This window comes from Anas acuta, chromosome W, assembly GCF_963932015.1.
Source record: "Anas acuta chromosome W, bAnaAcu1.1, whole genome shotgun sequence".
In the NCBI taxonomy this organism is placed as follows: domain Eukaryota; kingdom Metazoa; phylum Chordata; class Aves; order Anseriformes; family Anatidae; genus Anas; species Anas acuta.
In genome coordinates, this window is record NC_089016.1 from 2,435,244 (window position 1) to 2,455,599 (window position 20,356).

The 20,356-nt window shown below is 49.8% G+C and overlaps 3 protein-coding genes across 4 annotated transcripts in view; 1 reads left to right on the top strand and 2 right to left on the bottom strand.

Annotated features, from left to right (window-relative positions):
- Nucleotides 1-2,531, top strand: part of LOC137847136 (antigen WC1.1-like) — a 155,490-nt gene extending 152,959 nt beyond the window's left edge. Inside the window, exons 23-26 of the mRNA XM_068665443.1 lie at nt 161-301; nt 958-1,053; nt 1,751-1,903; nt 2,136-2,531. Of these exons, the coding sequence (XP_068521544.1) occupies nt 161-301; nt 958-1,053; nt 1,751-1,903; nt 2,136-2,392 (647 nt within the window). The 3' untranslated portion in view covers nt 2,393-2,531. The remainder of the gene's footprint in view (nt 1-160; nt 302-957; nt 1,054-1,750; nt 1,904-2,135) is intronic.
- The window catches only part of LOC137847094 (antigen WC1.1-like), a 433,117-nt gene that overhangs the window by 87,726 nt on the left and 325,035 nt on the right, over nt 1-20,356 (bottom strand). The window lies entirely within an intron of this gene.
- LOC137847114 (olfactory receptor 14A16-like) lies at nt 13,123-14,055 on the bottom strand. Its single transcript, XM_068665394.1, has one exon. It carries the CDS (start codon nt 14,053-14,055, stop codon nt 13,123-13,125), a length of 933 nt encoding a protein of 310 aa, XP_068521495.1.

The window sequence follows — 20,356 nt, forward strand, 5'->3', positions numbered from 1 at the left end:
GGAGAAGTCTGTGATGGACCCAGCAGGGTGGGACCTGCCCCATCACCCAGCCCTGTCCCCACCTCCAGCCCCTGCTGCCTTGTGTGGTCAGGAGTGCTGTGTCCCACCCCTAATCTCTCCCTTGTCTGATGCTGCCCCTGCCATGTTCCTGCCCTTGCAGATCCCCCACGGGGTCGTCCAACCACCAGCAGTGAGAGACTCTCGGTGCCTGTTGTCATCTGCATCATCCTGGGGGCCCTCCTCTGCCTGCTCCTGGCCCTCCTGGCTGGGCAGGTGCGAAGCGCCAGGGCTTGGCGCAGAGGTGGGTCTTTCCCCAGTGGTCCTGGGGGGGGAGATGCCTCCTGGCAGGGCTAGGGGTGTTGATGTCCTGGGGCACAGAGACAGAGCTGTGTGCTGCCTCCTGCCCCATGTGCTGCCCCACTGACTGACAGACCATGGGGCACCAACATCAAGGGGTAGAGAGAGCCCAGACCCTGAGGCATCAGTTCTGGGGTTAGAAGAGAAATGTGAGAGCTGGGCTGGGTGAGACGGGGAGGATGTACTGCTGGCAGTGCTCTGGGCAGCTCTGGCAGGAGGAGCATGGGGCAGTGGAGTCCATCTCTGTGGTGTCAGCCACCCCGCAACAGGGCACAGGCTGTGCTATTGCTGTGTGGGGCAGAGATGGAGCAGTTCCATGGGGAGGAGTAATGTGGGAATTGGTGCAGGGTCTGCACTGGGACATGAACCGGGGACCAAAGGGGCACAAGGGCTGTCTCCAAATGCGAGACTGACTCTGCCCCAGACCATCTCCATGGGGATGCTGCCCTCCCTGGGGATGTGGCCTCAGTGCCAACACAACACAGAGGGGCTGTGCTGTGGGGACAGCCCTGTGCTGGCCCAGGGAATGGGGCTGGGGGAGCCCATTGGGGTCCTGTCCCTCTCTGCCCATCCCCAGACCAGCCCTGCCTCTGTCCTCAGGCTCCGGGAGAGCTGGGGAGCCCTTCTCTGAGGCCGTGTATGAGGAGATCGCTTACAGCCTGGCGTGGGAGAAGCAGGCGAGGTTCAGTCTCTCAGGTGGGTTTATGTTCCTGAAGGGGCACTTTCTCTCTGCCTCAGATCAGGGCTGTGCCCTGCAGCTCCTGCCCATGGTCCCTGAAATGGTTGGGCCATGGGGTCTGTGGGAGAGCATCCAGGTGTTGGCCCCCACAGAGGGTCTTCCTCTGCACTAGCTCTGCCCATCCCAGAGCAGACAGCCCCTCTCTGCTTGTCCCTGCACCTTATTGAGAGCCAAGGACTAAGTGAAGGGCTGTCCCAGGCCAGCTCTGGGAACCTCTCTGGGAAGTGCCTTGTCTCAAGGGAACTGGTCTCCTCCCCATGCACCCCCAGCTCTGTGGGTGCCCATCCCCAGCAGTGCTGACCACAAGATGGGGCAGCAGGGCTCATCCCACAGGACCCACTGCAGCTCTCTGCAGGCTCCTTTTCAGAGGGGTCCCAGACCCAACTGCAGCCCTATCCCAGGCACATGAGGAGGAGGATGGTCTGGGGCCAGCCGCAGGGATAGAAGGGGAGGGAGAGGAAGGGCTCCATCTCTCTTCCCTGCAGACAGACAGACAGCAGTGCCACTGAGTGCCACTTTCAGAGCTGGAGGGACGAGGGCTCTGCTTTGGCCCTGACACCAGCAGCATGTCAGCCCTGTGTCCCCACACACCCTCCCATCCTCTGCTCTACAGAACATCTCTTCTCACTGCCACCACCTTCCCTCTCCTTTCAGATGTCCCTGTCCTGCCTGAAGGTGACCCAGCAGATGGCTACGACGATGCTGGGGAGGTTTCTGACCCTGGGGAGGATCCTGTCCCTGGGCAGGGTGACTGGGAGGTGCCCAGGACACCAGAGGAAGGAGATGGGCCCAAGGATACAGCCACAGGTGAGAGGGCAGTGCAGCACTGCTGCTGCATACGTGCCAACCCCAGGGCCAGGAGAATCCATGAAGTATTTAGAGCCTGATCTCCTGACAGAGATATCTCTGGCCTGAGATATTTCCAGGAGGCTGGTGGATGTGCCAAATGTCTCAGGCTTGTGAGGAGGGGGAAGGTGTTGTACAGCCCTGAGAAGAACCCCATAGGATCAACCACAACAGCCTGCCTTGATGCTTACAGAGGGAAGCCTGCGCTCCCGGAGACGTGCTGAGGACCCTGGAGCTGATGGAGACATCTTGTCCCCTTTTCTGGTACACATGGGCTATGATGATGCTGAAGAGATGTCTCTGGCATGTCCCCATGAGGACACCCAGGATGTGACACCGAAGTCCAGTGCACAAGGGTCCCAGAGCCCCATGCCAGCAGAGCCCAGCCCTGCTGAGCAGCTGGGTGCAGCCGGGAGGGAAGAGAGTTCAGTGTCACTGGGAGAGCCGTGAGTGCCAGGGAATGGTGTCCCTTTTCCAACAGTCAGCAGACACACACGGGTATTTCCTGTCTTGGTATTCCCCTGTTTTTGTGCTTTGTGTTGACAAATGTTTATATTAAAACCCTCTGTGGGGGGGCTTTGTCCCAGATCCATTGCTTTCCTGCCCAGGTGTCGGGGTGTCTCTCTGAGGCTAACCAATTGGAGTAGAGCTCAAAGATGCAATAGTGGGGAATGGTCATTTCTTGGGACCAACAGGGTTGGGATCAGGCTGTAGGGCTGCCAGAACCCCCAGTCCCTAGACACTATTCCTACTGACAGAGGCATTTCCGTCCTGCCAGCCACAGGCAGTTTCCAGCAAAAGTGGCTCGTTGTGACGCCTCATGATGCACTCGCTGGTAGTGCCCATCTTCTACAGCCTTGGGCCCTCGTGGAACCCAAGGATTCCTGCCCAGCACCCACAGACAGAGGAACCTCTCCTGCAGCATCAGAGTGGCGAGAAGTGTTGGACCCCTGGGCAGGACTTGGTACCCATACTGCCCTCTCTGATCTTGCTGGTAGGTCCTCCCCAGCTCTTCCCCAGCAGGCGCCTCCGCTGCAGGATTAGAGATGCTTTTGGTAGTAGGGTGGTGGGCTGCAGGGGGTGCTGGATGGTCTGGAACATCTGTTTGATCCATTTGGGTCAGCTGTCCTAGCTGTGTCAGGGACACCTTCCTCAAAATCAGGTTGCTCAAAGCCCCATCCAGCCTGGCCTTGAATACTTCCAGGGATGGGACACCATTCAACAACCTTTCTGGGCAACCTCCTGCAGTGCCTCACCACCCTCAGAGTAAATGATTTCTTCTGAATATCTAATCTCAATCTACCTTCTTTGAGTTTAAAGCTATTTCCCCTTGTCCTGTTACTACATCCTCTAATAAATTCTCTCTCTCCAGCTTTCGTTTATGCCCTCTGGAGCTACTGAAAGGTTGCTCTACGTTCTGCCTATGAAGGCCCAGGGCTTTCTGTTCTTAATTCCTCTCTTCTCCCTCTTCATAGCAGAGATGCTCCAGCACTCTTATCATTTTTGTGGCCCTCCTCTGGGCTTGCTACAATGGGTTCATGTCTTTCTCACATTGGGGATCCCAGAGGTGAACACACTATGTTAAGTGGGGTCTCACAAGAGCAGAAGAGAAAATGAGAATCACCTCCCCTGACCTGCTGGCTATGTTTATTCTGATGCAGCCCAGGATTTTGCTTTCAGGGTTACAAGTGCATATTGCCTACACACGTTGAGTTTTTCAAGCACCAACACCCCCCAGGACCCTCTCCACAAGGCTGCTCTCACTCCCTTCTCCACCCAGCTTGTATTTATGCATAGGACTGCTTCAACCCATGTGTGGGAGTTTACACTCAGCCTTGTTGAAGTTCATGAGTTTCACACAGGCCCACCTCTCAAGCCTGTCATGGCCCCGCTAGATGACACCCCTTCCCTCCAGTACGTCAACCTCACCACACTGCTTGCTGTCATCAGCAAACTTGCTGAGGGTGCACTTGATCAACTGCCCATGTCACCAACAAAGATGTGAAATAGTGCCGGTCCCAGTACCGAGCCCTGAAGAACACCATTTATAACAGATCTCCACTTGGACATTGATCTGTTGACCACAACCCTGTCAGTGCGACCATCCAGACAATTCCTGATATCCACTGAGCGGTCCATCTGTCAGATTCATGTCTCTCCAATTAGAGACAGGAATGCCACATGGGATGTGTCAAATACTTTGCACGAATCAGGTAGATGATGTCAGTTACTTTTCTCTTACCCACAAACACTGTAACACCATTGCAGTAGGCCTACAGATATGTTAGGCACGATCTGCCCTTAGTGAAGACATGTTGGCTGTCACCGATCACCTCTTTATTTGTCATATGCCTTAGCTGAGTTTCCTCCTGGATCTGTTCCATGATCTTGTTGGGCTCAGAGGTGGGTCTGACTGCGCTAGACTTCCCTGGGCCTACTTTTATTCCCTTTTAAAAAGTGGGGGTTATGTTCTCTGTGTTACAATCAGTAGAAACTTCACTGCACAGCCACCACTTTTCAACTATGACGAGTAGTGGCTTTGCAACTTCATCTGCCAGTTCCCTCAAGACTCTGGGATTCATCTCACCTAGTCCCGTGGACTTGTGCACCTTCTGTTTCCTCAGATACTCCTGAAACTGATCTTCTACAGTAGGTGGTTCTTCTCTCTCCCAGTCCCTGCCTTTGCCTTCTGGGACTTGGATGGTGTAGCTGGAGCTATTCCAGTGAAGAATGAGGCAAAGAAGTCATTGAGTACCTTCTCCACATCCCGGATAACCAGGTCTCCTGTTTCCTTCTGGAGAGGGTCCATGTTTTCCCTAGTGTTCCTTTTATCACTGACATACTTATAGAAGCCCTTCTTGTTGCCCTTGAACTTTCTATCTAGATTCAATTTTACCATAGCCTTAGCTTTCCGACTTGATCCCTGGCTGCTCAGGTGATGTCTCTGCATTCCTCTCAGGTTACCTGTCCTTGCTTCCACTTTCTGCAGCCTTCTGTGGTCCTTTTATACAGGTGGGATTCTGAGCTTCATCACAGCTGCTCTATCACTCCCCCTCCTCTAAGGGAAAGGAGGAGAAAATATGATGAAACCAGTTCAAATGCTGAGATAAGGACAGGGAGATCGCTTAATAATTATCATCATGGGCAAAACAGACTCAGATTAGGAAGATATTAAAATTTAGTCTACTACTAACAAGCTAGAAAAGTGAGAAACAAAGGAAAGAAACCCCAAACACCTTCCCCCATCCACCCTTTTTCATCTCCTCCACTTAGGCAGCACAGAGGAATGGGGGAATGGGGCTTATGGGTGATCTATAGCACTTCGTCTCCACCGCTCCTTCTCAGTCACTCTCTGCCCATGCTGTAAGGCTTGGTCCCTTCCATGGGATGCTGTCCTTCCTGAACTGATCCTGAGTGGGCTTCCCACAGGCAGGAGCTATTCAAGAACTGCTCCAGATATGGCTCCGAACCGCGGGTTCCATTCATCATGAGCAAACTGCTCCAACCTTGTCCCCCGTGGGCAGCAGCTCCTGTCAGGTTGCCTGCTCCCGTGTGGGCTCCTCTCCATGGGCTACAGCTCCATCCTGGAATCTACTCTGGTGGGGGTTCTCCACAGACCGCAGCCTCCATCAGTGCAGGTCCATCTGCTCCACCGTGGTCTCCTCCATGGACTGCAGCATGGAGATCTGCTCCACCCTTGTACTCCATGGGCTGCAGGGGGACTACCTGCTCCACCATGGTCCTCAACACAGGCGGCAAGACAGCTTCTGCTCTGGCACCTGGAGCACCTCCTTCCCCTCCTTCACTTGGCCACTGCCTAGCTATTTATCACTCCTCTCTCTCCCAGCTGCCATGTAGCAGCATTTATTTATTTATTTATTTATTTATTTATTTATTTATTTATTTATTTATTTATTTATTTTCCCTTTCCTTAAATATTCTCTCAGAGAAGCACAGACAACATTGCTTATTGGCTCAGCTCTGACCAGTGGCAGGCTCCTTATATAAGATGGGACAACTTTTGGATTCTTCTCACAGAAAGAAAGAAACCGCCTGTGTGAGCTGGGGTTGGAGCCCAGTGCTGTGAATAGTGGTTGCATGGGGTTGATCTAGGAACCCCTGGGGCAGCATCTGCCAGGGTGTCCAGAGAAGAGCCCAGCCCAGACCCTGATCTGCTGGTCCTCCCTGTCTCTCCCAGGAGGCCAACCCAGCTCAGCCCATCGCCAGCTCTCCACACCTACTTCTCCTTTCCCCAGCCCAGCCCAGCCCAGCAGCCCAGGCTGGGAAGGCCCCAAAGCAGCAAATGGAGGAGTGGAGGGCAGTGGCAGTGTCCCTGCTGCTGCAATTTGCAGGAAATTCCCTTCCCACAGGCATTCTGCAACCCTGTACGCTAGCCCCACTCCCCAGCACAACACAGCATGACACTGCTGTCCCTGGGGATCCTCAGGCACCACCACTGCACACACAGCACCCTGCTCTGCTCCCAGGACACCCCATGTCCCACACAGCCTTGTCCCAGCCCAGCACGTCTGGGCTGGCCTGAGCAGCCATTCCTGCAGCCCCTGCCCATGCTGCCCACAGCCCCCACACAAGTGGTTCCTTGGCCATGGAGGCTGCACACAGATAGCTGGCCTCCTTCAGAGTCAGAGACTCATAGAAGAGAAATAAGCTAAACAAGGAGCCTCCTTCAAGTCTACTCCTTTGCAATATCCATGACAACAGCTCTAGCAGAAGATCTGAGCCTTAAGATACTGCCCTCAGCAGATCCCCTTTTATGCTGGAGATGCTGGTATGGAGCTGTTTGTGTTAGAGAAGTGCCACTGGCCTGTCCCTGCCTGTGGACACAGGACTGCCACGCAGCAGCACGGTGAGCAAGCAACAAGAGCAATCAGTCCTCACAGCAACACAAGGGCTCCGTAGGAGAATGTGGGTGGTGAAGGAAAGCACTTCTGGGCAGACCAAGCTGTTTGGCTCCCAGGCATTGCTGCTGTGCCAGGATTCAGTTTCCTGCACCTCTGCACACAGCCAAGTGCCCCTGCAACTCCACCATAGGTCTCTGAAGGAGGATCTCAGGCAACAATTCGTTGCCACGTCCTTTCTATCATGCAAATACACAGAGAGCCTGGCTCCTTCACACCAAGTTTCTATGTCACAAGAGACAGGTAGATACTGAAATGGAAGAGGATGAAAAAATACATTTCTTATTCTATCGTGAATAAAGGAAATGAATTTTAAAATATAAAAAAAAAAAAAAAAATATATTGGGTCTGCAGCTGTAAGAAGTTTCCTTAGTTATATGTAGAAGATGGGTGGTTTATTGCTACAGAAAAATGTCCAGTCATCACTTTCCACATGGCATCCTTCAGCTCCTGGTTCCTCATGCTGTAGATGAGGAGGTTCACTGCTGGAGGTACAACTCAGTACTGAACTACCAGCAAAAGATTCAGAAAGGAGGAGGACAGGGATTGAGGTTTTAGGTAGGCAAATAATCCAGTACAGATGAACAGGGAAAACACAGCCAGGTGAGGGAGGCATGTGGAAAAGGCTTTGTGTCGACACTGCTCAGAGGGCATGCTCAGTACAGCTCTGAAGATCTGCATATAGGAGTAAAGAATGAAAAAGAAACACCCAAAAAGTGAACAAGCAGTAAAAACAACAAGCTCAATTTCCCGGATCAAGACATCTGAGCAAGAGAATTGAGGATCTGGGGAATTTCACAGAAGATCTGGTCCAGGGCATTGCCTTGGCAGAGGGGAAGGGAAAAGGTATTGTCAGTGTGCAGCACAGCGTAGAGAAAAGTACTACCCCAGGCAGCTGCTGCCATGTTGACACAAGCTCTGCTGTCCATTTGTCGTGGTTTAACCCGGCCGGCAGCTAAACACCACACAGCCGTTCGCTCACCCTCCCCCTCCCTCTCTGGGACGGGGGAGAGAAATGGAAAGTGAAGCCCGCGAGTTGAGATAAAGACAGTTTAATAAGACAGGAAAATAATAATAACAATAATAATAATAATAGTAATAATACAATGGTGATAATAGTACTACTAATAATAATATGTACAAACAAGTGATGCACAATGCAATTGCTCACCACCTGCTAACCGATGCCCAGCCTAACCCCGAGCAGTCCGGCCCCCTCCCCCCGGCTAGCCACCCCTATATATTGTTTAACATGACGTCAGATGGTATGGAATACCCCTTTGGCTAGTTTGGGTCACCAGTCCTGGGTCTGTCCCCTCCCAGCTCTTACTGCACCCCCAGCCTGCCTGTTGGCAGGACAGAGCAAAAGGCTGAGATGTCCTTGGCTTGGTATAAGCATTGGTTATCAGCACTTGTCCTGGTTTCAGTTAGAACAGAATTAATTTTTTTCCTAGTAGCTGGTGGAATGCTGTGTTTTGGCTTAGGATGAGAAGAGTGCTGATAACATGCTGATGTTTTAATTGTTGCAGAACAGTGCTTATACCAAGCCAAGGACATCTCAGCCTTTTGCTCTGTCCTGCCAACAGGCAGGCTGGGGGTGCAGTAAGAGCTGGGAGGGGACAGACCCAGGACAGGTGACCCAAAGTAGCCAAAGGGGTATTCCATACCATCTGACGTCATGTTAAACAATACATAGGGGTGGCTAGCCGGGGGGAGGGGGCCGGACTGCTCGGGGTTAGGCTGGGCATTGGTCAGCGAGTGGTGAGCAATTGCATTGTGCATCACTTGTTTGTACATAATATTATTACTTTCCTATTATCACCATTGTATTATTATTATTATTGTTATTATTATTTTGTTATTATTGTTTTCCTGTCTTATTAAACTGTCTTTATCTCAACTCACGGGCTTCACTTTCCATTTCTCTCCCCCGTCCCAGAGAGGGAGGGGGGAGGGTGAGCGAATGGCTGCGTGGTGTTTAGCTGCCGGCCGGGTTAAACCACGACAGCACTCTTCTCATCCCAAGCCAAAACACAGCATTCCACCAGCTACTAGGAAGAAAATTCTGTTCTAACTGAAACCAGGACACCATTATTGTCCCATAGTGCAGGGGTTTGCAGATGGTAATTTAACGGTCATAGGCCATGATGGTGAGAAGAGAAAACTCTGCTGCTACAAACATAACAAAGAAAAAGACCTGGGTAGCACAACCTGCATAGGAAATGATCCTGGTGTCCCACAGGGAATTAGCCATGGCTTTGGGGGCAGTGGTGGAAATGGAGCCCAGGCTGAGGAGTGCGAGGTTGAGGAGGAAGAAGTACATGGGTGTGTGGAGGCAGTGGTTGCAGGCTACGGCTGTGAGGATAAGGCTGTTGCCCAGGAGGGCAGCCAGGTGGATGCCTAGGAAGAGCCCAAAGTGCAGGAGCTGCAGCTCGCGTGTGTCTGTGAATGGCAATGTTATAAATGAGGTCTCAACTCAATCTGAATTTTATAATATTTATAAAACAAATATTTCTAAAAGGTATAAAAGGCAAGTAAAGAACACTGGGTGTGCGGGGAGTCTACGCTCCACCAACATTCACACACGAAGATCAAACTTTCTAAATATACAGGACATTGCTTTACATACTAAACCTGAGTATGCCTATACATACGTACACTCAGGAAAGGTAACAAACAATGCTTTAAGTTCCATAACTTAACAGTCTCCATTTTCCATTCCTTTACTTTATTGCTAACAAGTCTCCATTTTCCATTGCTTCTGAACAATATGTCTCGCGTTAAGTTGTCAAGCAACTCGGTCTTCAGGCCTTTTGTATCCCGTTCTTCCCGGATCGAAGAAAAACATATCCATCTCCTTTGCAAGGCCAATGAGGCCTGGGTCAAAAGGCACGTCCAGGTCAGCAGAGGGCATAATAACAAAGGCCTTCGATGGCTGCAGCAGCAGAGGGGCCCATGGCGTAGCAGTTGGATCAGTAAAGGAGCCTTCAGCTCCCTCATTATCTGGCAAGCCACACATTTGTGATTGTGGCTCCACAGGGCTCTTTAAGGCCTCAGAGATTGCTCGCCAGGTGCCAAGCAATCCCACCACAACCTTGTCATTTTTAGCTGCAGAGTCCCACACCTTGACCGCAGTTTGGTCCCATATTTCAGGCTCATAAACAGTCCAATTGTTAATAAGGAGAATAAGCTGTAAGTTTAACAGGACAGTCTTTGTTCCTAAGGACATATGATTCCCCATAATGCGCAACTGCTTACCAGCGAGAGGCAGTTGTGTGCACAGGTCCGCTTCTCTCAGCTCGAGCTTCTCTCCAGCTCCAGTGCGCCTATTCCAGCGACGAGCTTCTCTGAGCGGTTTGCTGAGTCTGGCCGAACCTATCTTCATGAGGAAATCAAAATGCCTGTTCCCATCCTGGTCTCCATTCTGCCAGCCTGTTCCTCTTCACTTCTTTTTCTGTTTCTTTATTGATTATGTAACTTCATTGTGTTGCCTTTTTTTTTTATCTTGAGGGCAGGCTCCCCTTGTTATAAGTTAGACCAGTGAGTTGTGAAACCTTATCTCCTCAGTAGATTCTTTAAATTCTCAAGGACAATGAACAAACCCCTATTAATTTATCACACCCTCTTATACCCTTCTCTCCACAACAGTTCTTTTCAAAACAACTTTTCATTGGTCAAACAACTTTGAATGTAACAACAACAGCAAACACCCAGAAACATCCATGCCTTAAGGGCTGGAGAACAAGAGAACCATCTGGAGAACAAGAAACCAGAGACTGCATGGAGTCTTCTGAATCATCCTTCTTTGTTCCCTCTATACTCTTTTATATTCTTGATGGCCTCATCATTAAGAGTCTAATGTTATCTCAACCATGGGGCTTTCCAACCCCCATGGCCACATTCCCAAATCTCCCCCTTCTTTATTAATATCAACCATTTTTTCAACACGAATTACCACTCCATATATAACAACAGGAGGAGGAACTCATTGGGGAAGCTGCTACTGGACATTTTCTGTCCTCTCAGGAGGCCACCCCAGCCCAAACCCTCCTCAGCTCTCCACACCTCCCTGTCCTCTCCCCAGCCCATCCCAGACCAGACCAGCAGAACAGCCCATGCTGGGATGGCACACAAACAGGAAATGGAGAAGGGGAGGTCAGTAGCAGTGTCCCTGCTGCTGCCATCTGCAGGATGTAAACCCCACCGCTCCACCTTCTCAGACAGCCTGCAGCCCCCCAGGCCAGCCCCACTCCCCAGCACAGCACAGCACCACACTGCTGGCCCTGGGGCTCCTCAGGCAACACCACTGCACACACACAGCACCCTGCTCTGCTCCCGGGACACCCCATGTCCCACACAGCCTTGCCCCAGCCCAGCACGTCTGGGCTGGCCTGAGCAGCCATTCCTGCAGCCCCTGCCCATGCTGCCTACAGCCCCCCCAGCTGGCGGTGTTGCTCTGCAGAGCGAAGGGGCTGTGGTGTGTGGGGCTGTGGGGGCACTCTGCAGGGCTGTGCTGGTCAGGCTGGGAAGGCAGAGCCAGCTGGTGGGGGGCACTGCCACTGACTGCCTCCCACACAAGTGGTTTTTGGCCATGGAGGGTACACACAGACAGATCGCCTTCTTCAGAGTCAGAGACTAACGGAATAGCCTGACAAGGAGGAACCCACAAGGATCATCAAGTCCAACTCATTTCCAATGTCATTAGATGTTTTGGGGTTGTTATATACGTAGTGGTAATTCATGTCAGAAAAATGGTTGATATTAATAAAGAAGGGGGAGATTTGGGAATATAGCAATGGGGGTCAGAAGGCCTAGTGGTTGGTGATAACATCAGACCCTTAACGATGAGGTCATCAGGAATGTAAAGAGTTTAGAGGAAACAAAGAAGGGTGATTGAGGTGACACCCTGCCATCTGGGATTGCTTGTTTTCCCCTCTGTTAAGGCACGGAAGTTGCTGGGGGGGTTGCTGGCTAGAACTGTTAACATTTATTGTTTAATGTTATATGATAATAATATTATTAGTGTGATTTCAAGGGTTAACGAAACGCGGGAAAAGCAATCATGTTTTGTTGCTTTCAGGAACCTTGTGGTGGGCAGAGCATGTGCAGAAGAAGAGGGAGACAGTCGAAGCCGCTCCTGCATTCTGGAACAAAAGGTTGCTAATGGTGAGCTTTTCACCCACAAAGACCACCACAAAGAGAATAATCATATGAAGCGGGGATAGGATATCCATATGTATAGGTGTACTCGGGTTTCTTGTAAATATGTAACAGCAATGTCCTATATATATTTGGAATGTTCGACGGCTGCGTGTGCGTGTTGGTAGAGCATAGACTCCCTGCGCACCCAGCGCTATTTACTTGCCTTTTATAAATATTCTTTTATGTTACTAAATTCAGAGTTGAGACTTCATTTATAACAGGGTGGTTCACTGTATTCAGTCTATGAAATTTCACCAGAGGTATAACAACTACTCCAACAGATTGTTTTCCCTATGCCTGCTGTGCTTCCTGGAGTTGCAGAGCTCTCCTTGCCCTGATTTAGCACCTTGAATGCTTTAGCACCCGCGTGCCTCCATGTTGGACAGACTCATTCTGTATGTTCCATGCTCTCCTGCCTCTCCTCAGCAACAACAAGAATCAGTCCTCACAGTAACACAAGGACTCCGAAGAGGAATGTGGGAGGTGAAAGAGAGTAGCTTAGAAAAAAAAAAAAAAAGAATAAAATAAAATAAAATAAAATAAAATAAAATAAAATAAAATAAAATAAAATAAAATAAAATAAATAAAATAAAATAAAATAAAATAAAATAAAATAAAATAAAATAAAATAAAATAAAATAAAATAAAATAAAATAAAATAAAATAAAATAAAATAAAATAAAATAAATAAATGCTGGGGCTCTCTGGCAGTGCTACTGTGCCAGGGCTCTTTTTCCCTCCACCTTTCCACACATCCAAGTGCCCCTGCAGCTCCACCACAGGTCTCTGAGGAAGGATCTCAGGCAAGCAAATCACAGCAGGGTTCTTTCTTTTATTGAAATACACAGAGAGTCTGGCTTCTCATTTACTCCATGTCTCAGAGTCACACGGACAGGTAGATACTGAAATGGAAGGGGATGAATAATGACATTTTTTGTGTTCAACACTATCACAAATAAATAAAAGATAAGATAATGAAACACAACCACACACAAATTTCCAGCTTCTGAGCCTGTAATGAGCTACATTATAAGTGATATGCAGAGGAAGAACAGCAGTTTATTGGTTCTGAAAATATCCAGTTACCAATTCACACACTGCATCCTTGAGCTCCTTGTTCCTCATGCTGTAGATGAGGGGGTTCACTGCTGGAGGCACCACTGAATATAAAACTGCCAGCAAAAGATTCAGGGAGGAGGACGATACAGAGGGGGGCTTCAGATAGGCAAATGTGGCAGTGCTGAGAAACAGGGAGACAACAGCCAGGTGAGGGAGGCATGTGGAAAAGGCTTTGTGCCGTCCTTGCTGTGAGGGGATCCTCAGCACTGCCCTGAAGATCTGCATGTAAGAAAGCACAACATAAAGAAAACATCCAAATGCTAAGCAGGCACTAACCACAAGAAGCCCAACTTCTCTGAGGTAGGCATCTGAGCAGGAGAGCTTGAGGATCTGGGGAACTTCACAGAAGAACTGGTCCAGGACATTGCCTTGGCAGAGGGGAAGGGAAAATGTATTGGCAGTGTGCAGCACAGCATAGAGAAAAGTACTACCCCAGGCAGCTTCTGCCATGTTGACACAAGTTCTGTTGTCCATTATGGTCCTGTAGTGCAGGGGTTTGCAGATGGCAATGTATCGGTCATAGGCCATGATGGTGAGAAGATAAAACTCTGCTGAAATGAAAAAGAAAAAGAAAAAAACCTGAGCAGCACATGCATAGGAGGAAATGATCCTGGTGTCCCACACGGAATTGGCCATGGCTTTGGGAACAGTGGTGGAGATGGAGCCCAGGTCGAGGAGGGCGAGGTTGAGGAGGAAAAAGTACATGGGGGTGTGGAGGCAGTGGTCGCAGGCTATGGCTGTGAGGATGAGGCCGTTGCCCAGGAGGGCAGCCAGGTAGATGCCCAGGAAGAGCGTGAAGTGCAGGAGCTGCAGCTTGCGTGTGTCTGCGAATGGCAGGAGGAGGAACTCTGTTGGGAAGCTGCTGTTGGACATTTGCTGCCTCAGGGCATGGTTGCCTGTCCATGGAGGAATAGACAGTGACATGTTAGAGAGACTTTTCTAAGCAAAAACTAAACCTTATTTCATAGAAAACATCCTCACCAAGGCTGTATCCTCACTGCTCTTCATCTCAAGAAGACTTGCTCCTCCCTGGAGCTCTGCATCTCTCTGCCTAAGGATGCCACAGAGACCATGAATATCCTCTGTAATCTCAGCAGTAATCAGTGCTGCTGGTAAAGAACACCAGGGGTACATCTCAGGTATCCACTGGCCAGAGGCATCTCCTTATTTACAAGTGATGAAAGGGACATCCAACAATCCCACAAGAAACAAAGAAGGTTGTGTTGGTGCTGCCTGTAGGTTAAATGGTGTGGAATGAATATATGAGTTTCCTCAAAGACCTACACATCTTTTTTAACTGTAATGCTCTATGAGTTTAGGTCCCTTCTACAATCCTAACAATACCATTATCATCTCTCTGACTGCTGTCCAAAGGAGGAAGTTGAAAAATGAGACCTCAGAGAGTGCCATCCTGTCAGTTATGTCAGGTGTTGTTCTTCCCTTTCAAGAATCTCCCCTGGAAATGCCCTGGGTATGCTGGGGATATATGAGGAGCCTGGCCCATGTAGCAGCCCCCTGCCAGCAGCAGGACCCCGTCCGGCCCTGGCCTTCTGGTCCTTCCAGCCACAGGTTCTCCCCACAGCACTCTGGGCAGCTCCCCAGGCAGGCTGAGTGCAGAGCCTCACAGGTGGGAGAGGCTCTGCCCCGGAACACAGCCCCTGGGGCACAGCAGGGACCCTGCTCTGTACCACAGTCCTGGGCACCCTTGCTTGCACCCTGCTTGCACAGCCTGCAGCCGGTCCTGTGAGAAGGAACCCTCATGTCCTGTCCCTCTGACAGCTTTGGTAGATAATCCCTGCTCTGGAGCTTGTTGTTCTTCTGTTATCCAAAGAGAATTCTCCAAAGATAAATATCCAAAGAGTTCTCCTGAAAGATCCCATAGGCTGTGGGATTTGACAGCAATTCTGGAGATGGCACCAGGAACAACAGCTGTGTTGCCCTGCAGCCACAGACCTACCCTGCTCAAGACTGTGAAGATTTCTCCTGCAGTGAGCTCTCAGCATCCCCCCTTCACACTGCCTTTAATATCACCCTCCCTTCTCTCAGCCGCCCTTGTCCCCTGCAGGCAGTGCCCACAGCCCTGCTGCTCTGTGCAGAGGAGCTGCTCCTGGGCAGAGCTGTCTCTCTGCAGTGCTGCCCACTTGCCAGGAGCTCCCCTTGAGCTGAGAAGCCCAGCCCAACTCAGCAGCAGAAGAGCTCCAGCCTAATGCCTCTCTGTCTCTCCCCTCTCTCATGTCCCTTGAGATGTCCTTGGGCCTCCAGGGGAATCAGCTTTGAAACACACTGAAGTAATCACTGATGTTCCTTCCCTCAGGTGCTGAAGGAATATCATTTCTAGCTCCATCCTTCCTTATTCAGAAAATGGATGAGGTCCAAGGATCACCTTTCCATGCCCTGTTTTTAGGCACGACACTCCTGCAAGGACAGGGATGGATCTTCCTTCTCCCTGCTGATGGAAAGGTTTCAACTTAGCCAACCAAGGCACCTCCTTCTTTGTTTGCTGTCCAGAGGCTAGAAGGATACCCTAATGTAATCCATATGTATTACCCTGCTCTCTCCCGTGCCTCACATTTGGAAACTGCCCTGGCTATGTTACGCAGTGACCATTCACTGCCTCTACTGTGAACAGCGCAGGGAGCTCTTGGCAAGTCCCTGGTCCTCCAGGGGAATCAACTCGGAATCAAACCAATGCAATCACTGTTCTTCCTGCTGTCAGCTAGGGAGAGACACCTATTTCCAGTGCTATCTTTTCTCTTAAATCAAAATAAATGTTTTATATGGGAATCATCTTTTCTTGTCCTTTTATTAGTTAGGACACCCACAAATTTTATTCCATTTCTTTCAAGCACCTGTTAATATTCCGGAGAACGAATCTTTTTCACTGCAAATGAAATCCCTCTGTCTACACAGACTACACAACCCAGCAAGCTCATAGAGTCATAGAATATTTGGGGTTGGAAAAGTCCTTAAGGTCTAGTTCCAGTCCCCGTGAAATGGGCAGAGTCATCTCCCACTAGACCAGTAGTGCTCAAGGTCCCATCCAACCTGACCTTGGACATTACCAGCAATGAGGGACCCACCACTTCTCTGGGCAACCTGTTCTAGAGCCTCACCACCTGCTGCGTGAAGAATTTCTTCTTTAGATCTGATCTAAATCTGCTCTCTTTTAGCTTAAAAGCACTGCCCCTTGTCCTGTCACTACACTCCCTGATACAGTCTCTCCAGATATTTATCCTATATGTCTCCCTCTGTTCTCTTAAGAGTAGGGAGGGAGAGAGTGGCTGTGTGGTGCTTGGCTACCTCCTGGGGATAAAGCACAACATATATGGGGACACAAACCTGACAAACAAGTGATAAAGGAGGCAGTGGGGGAGCCAGACCTGGTCAATCACACTGCCTGGTGAGAGTATGAGAGAGGATGTTTCTTCCAGAGAGTTTATCTGACCAGGTTTCTTGTCAGTTGAGAAACCAAGGGAAAACAGGGAATACTGGTAAAAGGGGATGTCCTGTAAGGAGAGGCTGAGGACACTTGGGTTGTCTAGTCTGGAGAAAAGAAAGCTGAGGAGCAACCTCATTTTTCTCAGCCACTGTCTTAGGAGGGCAAGTGGAGAGGGAGGTGATGACCTCTTCTCACTGGTAAATGATCAGAGAAAGTGTGCAATGGCACACAGATGCACCAGGGAGGTCCAGACTGGAGTTGTCTGTACTGTGCGGGTGGTCAGACACTGGAATAGGCTTCCTTGAGACCTGTTTTTTTTTCCCAGCCTGTCAGTGTTCAAGAAGCATTTGGGCATTGCCCTCATTGAATCACAGAATCACAGAATTTCTAGGTTGGAAGAGACCTCAAGATCATCGAGTCCAACCTCTGACCTAACGCTAACAGTACCCACTAAACCATATCCCTAAGCTCTACATCTTAACGTCTTTTAAAGACTTCCAGGGATGGTGACTCCACCACTTCCCTGGGCAGCCTGTTCCAGTGTCTAACAACCCTTTCAGTAAAGAAGTTCTTCCTAACATCTAACCTAAAACTCCCCTGGCGCAACTTTAGCCCATTCCCCCTCGTCCTGTCACCAGGCACGTGGGAGAATAGACCAACCCCCACCTCACTACAGCCTCCTTTAGAGAGCAATAAGATCACCTTAAAAATCTGTAGAGAGCAATAAGGTCACCCCTGAGCCTCCTTTTCTCCAGGCTGAACAAGCCCAGCTCCCTCAGCCGCTCCTCACAGGACTTGTTCTCCAGGCCCCTCACCAGCTTCATCGCCCTTCTCTGGACCTGCTCAAGCACCTCGCTGTCCTTCTTGTAGTGAGGGGCCCGAAACTGAACACAGTACTCGAGGTGCGGCCTCACCAGAGCTGAGTACAGGGGGACGATCACCTCCCTAGTCCTGCTGGTCACACTGTTTCTTATGCAAGCCAGGATGCTGTTGGCCTTCTTGGCCACCTGAGCACACTGCTGGCTCATATTCAGCCGACTATCAGCAATCACTCCCAGGTCCTTCTCCGCCAGGCAGCTTTCCAACCACTCATCTCCCAGCCTGTAGCTCTGCTTGGGGTAACTTTTGTTTAGCCCTGGAGAGATCAGGTAGTTGGACCAGACAACTTTTGAAGGTCTCTTCCAACTGAACTATTCTGTTCTAGTCTAGTCTTGTCTAGTCTAGTCACTACACACGTGCGTAGGCCCATTTGTGTATTGGAAGACCACAATAATGCTTCCTGGAGTCTTCTTTTCTTCAGGCTAATCCCAAGTCTCTCAGCTGCTCTTCACAGGACATGTATTTGGTGTGCATGCTTTTGGTAGTCAGGTGGTAGGCTGCAGGGTGTGCTGGATGATGAGGAACATCAATTTGATCACTCTGGGTTAGCTCTCCTGGCTGTGTCCCATCGCAATGTCCTGCACATCTCCAACCTATATGGTATGAGGGGCATTATTAGAGTCAGAAACCCTTGATGCTGTGTAGACACACTCCATGACTGTTTCTAAACCTTCTCAAAGCCAGTTACCCCCTGCACTAAAACACCTCATCCCTGGAGAACCCTGTGCAACAGCTGTCTTGAAGAGTGTTTGTTTTGTTTTCATCTTTCCTTTAACATGTGACCAAGTCTTGGAAGACAGCAAATGTTACAGAAGTCTTTGTTTGGAAGACAAAGTTGAGGCTGAGCTTAGAAAAAAGTAAAAAGTATGCGTTTATTGAGTTAATTAAGCAACACTGGAAAAAAAAAAAGAAAAAGATTTTTATTTTATTGGAGGTGTGCAGAATGTTAGGAAATACGGCATTTGTCTTTGCAAGTAATGCTTCTTGCAGCTAGGAGTGGCCTTGCAAGGACATCAGCCAGCTCCCTGTGCTCTCACGGGTAATTCTCATCATGTCCAATAGGCTTGTGTATCCCATTAAGTCAAGTATGCCCTGACCTGGCCCACTCCCACCCAGTGTACATCTTCCTTGCCCCTGTCCTTCCCCCATTCTCTGTGTCCTGTTTTTCCCAAAGGCCATTCTTGCCTGTACTGACTGAGGTGAAGAAGGAATTCAGCACTTCAGCCTTTTCCCTGTCCTGTGTCAACAGATCCTGAGCTTCATTCAACAGTGGGTCCACGTAGTCCCATGTGTTCCTTTTGCCACCTGTATACTTCTACAAGCCCTTCTTACTGCCTGTGACATCCTTGGCCAAATTCCATCAGAGTTGGGCTTTAGCTTTCCAATACTCATCACTACGTGCTTGGGCAAAGCCTCTGTATTCCTCTCAGGTTATCTGGTCTTGTTTCCACTGTTGCTGTGCTTCTTTTCTGTGTTGGAGTTTTGCCAGGACCTCCTGGTTCATCCATGCAGGCCTCTTGTAATTTTACCTGACTTCCTCTCTCTTAGAATTGATGGGTCCCAGATCCCAAGGGGTGTGAGAAAGGAAATAAAAGACTTTTAGTAGGGATCCCAGGTGAGCAGCACACAAGTGCAGAACAGTGGTTGGATGCCTCACAAGTTCTGTGCAGGGGTGAGGAGGCAATAAAGCCCTGGGCTGGTGTCCTTTCATGGTCCTCAGTGGAAGGGATGGCAGCCCTAGATAGCTGAGAGGACAAGGACCTCAGTTCTGTTGGTGGAGGCCCCAACCACGCCAGAGCCCTCAGCTATTCCCACCACAATCTATCCAATGCTTTTTCATGTCTGTGCATGTTTGTCTGCAGATAACTCTTATGTCACTTCAAAATAAGTGATAATAAATCTTTCTCCATTAATTTTCTCCCAGTTTTGGGGAGGAGAGAGAGACGTTATAGGGGAGTTTTATATGATTTAGCTAACTGCCAAGGGACTGCTCCCAGTTTAGTGACAAGGCACAAAGGGAGGCAACAATTTTAGCCAGTATACACTGGCAAAATGCCAATACCTATATTCCCAATCTCTGAAGTCCTAATGACTGCTAACCTGGACATCCTCTGGCACCTCAAATGTCAAATGGTGTTTGCATTTGAACAACTCACTGCTCTTCTCTATCTCCTGTAATTACTGTGGGAGCTTAAGCTAGAATATTTTGTGCATACCCAAACAGAGGTGAGAGAAATCACATCACCCGTGTGTGGGTTTGTGGCTGATAAGGAAGGTTCTGGGCCCCATTACAGGCCTGGGACATCAAACTGAGAATGAGATGCATTAATTGACTCACTGTGGTCACTGCCCTCAGCTTGGGAAAATGTGATTCTTGACAGTCATGGTCTGGGTGTCCTGCCTAAAAGTGGAAGAAGACAAGGGGATTCTTTGATGAAACTTCTCCCAGTAGGAGAAAGAACATTGTTGGCACTAAGTGTTGCTCCTCTGCTAAGGGAGGGAACATCAGAGATTGCTTCAGTCTGATTCAAAGTTGGTTCCCCTGGAGACCCAAAGACATCTTCTCAAGGGACATGAGAGAGGGCAGAGACTGTGAGGCCTTGGGCTGGAGCTGTGCTGATGAGCTAGGCTGGGCTCCTGGGCCCAAGGGGAGCTCCTGGCAAGCGGGCAGCACTGCAGAGAGACAGCTCTGCCCAGGAGCAGCTCCTTTTGGGCCCCTCGCTACAAGAAGGACATCGAGGTGCTTGAGCGGGTCCAAAGAAGGGCGACAAAGCTGGTGAGGGGCCTGGAGAGCAAGTCCTATGAGGAGCGGCTGAAGGAGCTGGGCTTGTTCAGCCTAGAGAAGAGGCTCAGGGG

Excerpts from the sequence above, each read along its gene's own strand:
- LOC137847114 (XM_068665394.1), bottom strand. The coding sequence starts at position 14,055 with ATGTCCAACAGCAGCTTCCCAACAGAGTTCCTCCTCCTGCCATTCGCA.